The following is a 4694-nucleotide window of genomic DNA, read 5'->3' on the forward strand; positions in this document are numbered from 1 at the left end:
GACTTGTTTAGAGCAATTGTAGGTTTACAATACAATTCAGAGGAAAGTACAGATATTTCCCGTATACCCCCTACCCTCACACATGCACAGCCTCCCTCATTATCAACATCACTCACCAGAGCGGTACATTTCTTTTTTTTAAATCAAGGATGAACATACATTGACACATCATAATAACCCAAAGTCCATAGTTTACCTTTGGATTCACTCTTGGTTTTGCATTCTATGGGTTTTGTCCAAAACTTTTGGACAAAAGTATAATGACATGTATTCATCATTACATTATATAGTGTATTTTCACTGCCCTAAAGTCACTAATCTTTAAAGATTTTATTTATTTATTTATTTATTTATTTATTTATTTATTTGAGAGAGAGTGTGCCTGCTGCAGCGTGAAAGTGGGGGAGGGAGGAGGCAGAGGGAGAGGGACAAGCCAAATCTGTGCTAAGTGAGCCCGAAACAGGGCTGATCTCACAACCCTAAGATCACGACCTGAGGTACCTGAGCCAAAATCAAGTGTGGGATGTTTAACCGACTGAGTCACCCAGGCACCCCCAAAGTCACTAAACTTTAAAAAAAAAAAGAAGCAAATATTAGTTTTTGGATTATAAAACATATAATCTTTATAAGAAATTCAAATATTTCAAAAATTATCATTTAGAAAATAAAAATCTACTATAAGCAGGGATGCGTGGGTGGCTCAGTTGTTAAGCACCTGCTCAGGTCATGATCCCAGGGTCCTGGGATCAAGTCCCCCATCAGGCTCCCTGCTCAGCAGGGAGACTGCTCCTCCTTCTGCCTACTACTCCCCTGCTTGCGCGCTCTCTCTCTCTCTCTGGCAAATAAATAAATAAAATCTTTAAAAAATAAAAATAAATAAAAATAAATTTTAAAAAGTCTACCATAAGCACTCCTAGAAGTAATTTGGTAGATTTCATTTTCATTTTTTATTTTTTTAAGATTTTATTTATTTGAGAGAGAGAGAATGAGAGAGAGAGAAAGCACATGAGATGGGGGGAGGGTCAGAGGGAGAAGCAGACTCCCCGCTGAGCAGGGAGCCCAATGCGGGACTCGATCCCGGGACTCCAGGATCATGACCTGAGCTGAAGGCAGTCGCTCAACCAACTGAGCCACCCAGGTGCCCCTATTTTCATTTTTTTAATAATTTTTTATTATGTTATGTCACCATACAGTACATTATAGATTTTAGATGCATATTGTAACCTGCATATTAATTAATTCTAACCTAACTTAAATATTTAATAAGCACCTATTATGTACTCAGTTTATATAAAATCATATAAGTATTAATTTTACAGAAATGTAATCACATTATTCTTCCAATACATACTATTTAAGTCACTTTCTTTTTCACCTAATGAATAATTTTGGACTACTGCATGGTATTACGTTGCCCTATTTATGGATTACTAGGTTGTTTCCAATTTTCATTATTATGAATAAATTTGCAGTGACTATTCTTATGCTTATGTCTTCATGCACTTGTAAAAATATTTCTCCAAAATAGATTCTTTGAAATGGAATTGCTGAGTCAAAGGATTTATAATCGACATTGCAAATTACCATCCAAAACAATCATATCTTTATATTCTCTCATCATCAGTAAATGAGAGTGATTATTTCTAAACACTCTCTCCCACATTGGATATTATCAATCTTTTGAATTTATCCCAATCTGGAAGGAGTAAAATGATTTCACATTGTATACTTCCTTAATTTTTGGTTAGGTTAAACATATTTCATAGATTCATTTGTACTTCTACCATGATTATTCATCTATGGGATTCTCATATAAACTTACTAAAGAGTGGTGACAAATTTAACAAATGGAAAATTTAATTGGAGCCTAAAGCTCCAAACATGTCTCTCCCCTTTTTTTTAAGATTTATTTATTTATTTGAGAGAGCGAGAATGAGAGAGAGTACATAAGAGGGGGGAGGGTTAGAGGGAGAAGCAGGCTCCTCGCTGAGCAGGGAGCCCAATGCGGGACTCGATCCAGGGACTCCAGGATCATGACCTGAGCCAAAGGCAGTCACTTACCAAGTGAGCCACCCAGGCGCCCCAACATGTCTCCCTTTTTAAAAGTCCTACTTAAGGGGCGCCTGGCTAGCTCAGTCGGTAAAGCATACAACTCTTGATCTCGAGGTCATGAGTTTCAGCCCTCTGTTGAAGGTAGAGATCACTTAAAAACATATATCATATAGTATGTACATATATGTATATGCGTATATGATATGTGATATGTTTTTATGTATGTATGTGTATATGATATATGTATATCATAGATAAAGTTCTACTTTAAAAAAATCATTCTCTGAATGATAACTTACACTTGAGATGGTTTGGAAACAAATTGGGTAGAGCAAATAAATATGAGTACTAATTCTGACTCTACCCTGAGTCAGTGGCAATAGATGGGCTATTACTTTAATTGTACCCTTTACCTTCTTAAAGACATTTTTTTTTTGACCAAAAAAAAAACCTCTTGCAATTTATTAACAAAATTCATATAATGATAATTGCACATTTCCTTTTCTGCCAATGCTATTTAATCACTGTCATCTTTTACAAACAGGGAAAAGTGGACATACTTTAAAATCTCTCTGATAAATATATCGCCACGCTGCATCTGGCCTGGATAAGGCTCTTCAAAACAGTGTATGCTGGAGCCAGTTGTGCGTCATGTTCAAGGCCTAGGTCATGGTGCTCTAGCTCTTCATCCCGAAATTTCCTTATCACCTGAAGAAGTTCCTCATGTTTTTCAGGCTCCTTCTCCATCAGCGTCCTGATCTGGTTGTTATAGTGATGTGCTATAGACTCTTCCACAGCCACAGTGCAGGCCATTGCTCCCTCCTTCCCCAGCAGGGCTGTTCCTGCACCCAGTGCGAACCCCACCACGTTCCTAAAGGGCATCAGAATCCTCGGCCGCACCCTGAATGCAACCATCAACTCGTTGAACTTTTTCAAGTGGTCCTTTTCTTGATCCCACATTTTCTGAATGACTGGCCCGACACTGGTCCGGCCCAGGACGGCCATCTGTCCTGCATTGATTCGGTTTGCTCCATATTCACCTGCGTGATCCACCCTGATTATTCGATCCACAGCCGCCCGATTGATACTGTCTAAGGTCATTCCTAAACTGTAAAACCTGGCACTGATTCTTCTTCCATAAACTGAGAGAGGCCGCAGGGCTCCCGTGCGCAGCCGCCACAGGGAGCGAACCGCTGCCGCCGGGGCCCAGCTCATTGTTGTGACCAGGTAACAGCTCCACTGCGCGAGACGGGCTAAACGTGCATTCAGCGCCGACTCTCTTAGAGACATTTTAAGAGATCTCTAGAGGTAGTTGTTATTTCAGTGCAGAGAATAGTACTTCAGGGGAAACAAATGTGTTTGTAAATCATGGGGAAAATATTTGAGAGAGTATAATATGAATTTGGATGTGACTAATCATTGTTGACTATTGATGTTTTTCTATATACTTCTTACCTTGATTCTGAATATATTTGTGAAATTAAAATTTTCTTATACTAACAGGACCTAAATAGGTTAAAAAATTGAATGACTTTTTTTATTGAGTTATAATTCATGTATCATACAATTCACCCTTTTAGAGTGTGCAATTCAGTAATTTTTAGTATACTCAGAGTTAATTGCCATCCCCATTATCTAATATTAGAACATTTTTATCCCCCAAAGAAACCCCATATCCATTATTCCTCTGTCTCCCTACAGCTCCTGGCAACCATTAATCCATTTTCAACTCTATGAATTTACCTATCTTGGAAATTTCATATAAATAGAATCATACAGGGGTGCCTGGGTGGCTCAGTCAGTTGGGTGACTGCCTTTGGCTCAGGTCATGCTCCCAGGGTCCTGGAATCGAGCCCTGCATTGGGTTCCCTGCTCATCAACCCGCATCAGGGTTCCCCGTGCTGCTCCCCCTGCTTGTGCTCTCTCTCGCTCAAATAAATAAATAAATAAATATTTTAAAAATTAATTAATTAATAGAATCATATGTGTGGACTTCTGTATCTGGCTTCTTTTCCTTAATGTAATGTTCTCAAGCTTCATCATGTGTAGCATGTATCAGTACTTCATTCCTTTTTATGACCTGCCTTAGTCAGCTTGGGGTGCTATACAAAATGTCACAGACTGGGTGGCTTAAACAACAGACATTTATTTCTTATGGTTTTGGAGGCTGTGAAGTCCAAGATCAAGGTGTTGGCCAGATTTGATTCTTGGTGAGGGCCCTCTTCCTAGCTTGCAGTTGGCCACCTTCTCACTGTATCTTTATATGGTGGAGAGAGGAAGCTCCAGTGTCTCTTCCTTTTCTTTTTTCTCTTTAAGATTTTATTTATTTATTTGAGGAGGGGCACAAGCAGGGGAGGGGCAGAGGGAGAGGGACAAGCAAACTCCCCACTGAGTGTGGAGCCCGATACCAGGCTCGATCCCAGAACCCCATGACCTGAGCTGAACTCACAACCCCAAGATCAAGAGTCCCACGCTCTTCCAACTGAGCCAGCAAGGCACGCCTATATAAAATTTTTACAAAATTTTTTCCATATAAATTAATGGTAATTGCTTCTTTGTTTTATGACATTTTGGCTTACAAACAATTTCATAGGAATGCTTTCCTTTCAGATTGCCTGGGAAACCTGTGTATTTTCTTTGGA

The 4694-nt window shown here is 39.3% G+C and overlaps 1 protein-coding gene across 1 annotated transcript; it reads right to left on the reverse strand.

The window, feature by feature from the left end:
- Positions 1 to 2613: 2613 nt before the first annotated feature.
- LOC113925306 (5-demethoxyubiquinone hydroxylase, mitochondrial-like) lies at positions 2614 to 3282 on the reverse strand. The gene has a single exon (XM_035726297.1). It carries the CDS (start codon positions 3265 to 3267, stop codon positions 2614 to 2616), a length of 654 nt encoding a protein of 217 aa, XP_035582190.1. The 5' UTR covers positions 3268 to 3282.
- Between the last annotated feature and the right edge of the window lie 1412 nt (positions 3283 to 4694).

Source organism: Zalophus californianus, chromosome 2, assembly GCF_009762305.2.
Source record: "Zalophus californianus isolate mZalCal1 chromosome 2, mZalCal1.pri.v2, whole genome shotgun sequence".
Taxonomy (NCBI): domain Eukaryota; kingdom Metazoa; phylum Chordata; class Mammalia; order Carnivora; family Otariidae; genus Zalophus; species Zalophus californianus.

What these genes read in the sequence shown, in the direction of transcription:
- LOC113925306 (XM_035726297.1), bottom strand. Translation starts at nt 3,267, where the DNA reads ATGAGCTGGGCCCCGGCGGCAGCGGTTCGCTCCCTGTGGCGGCTGCGC.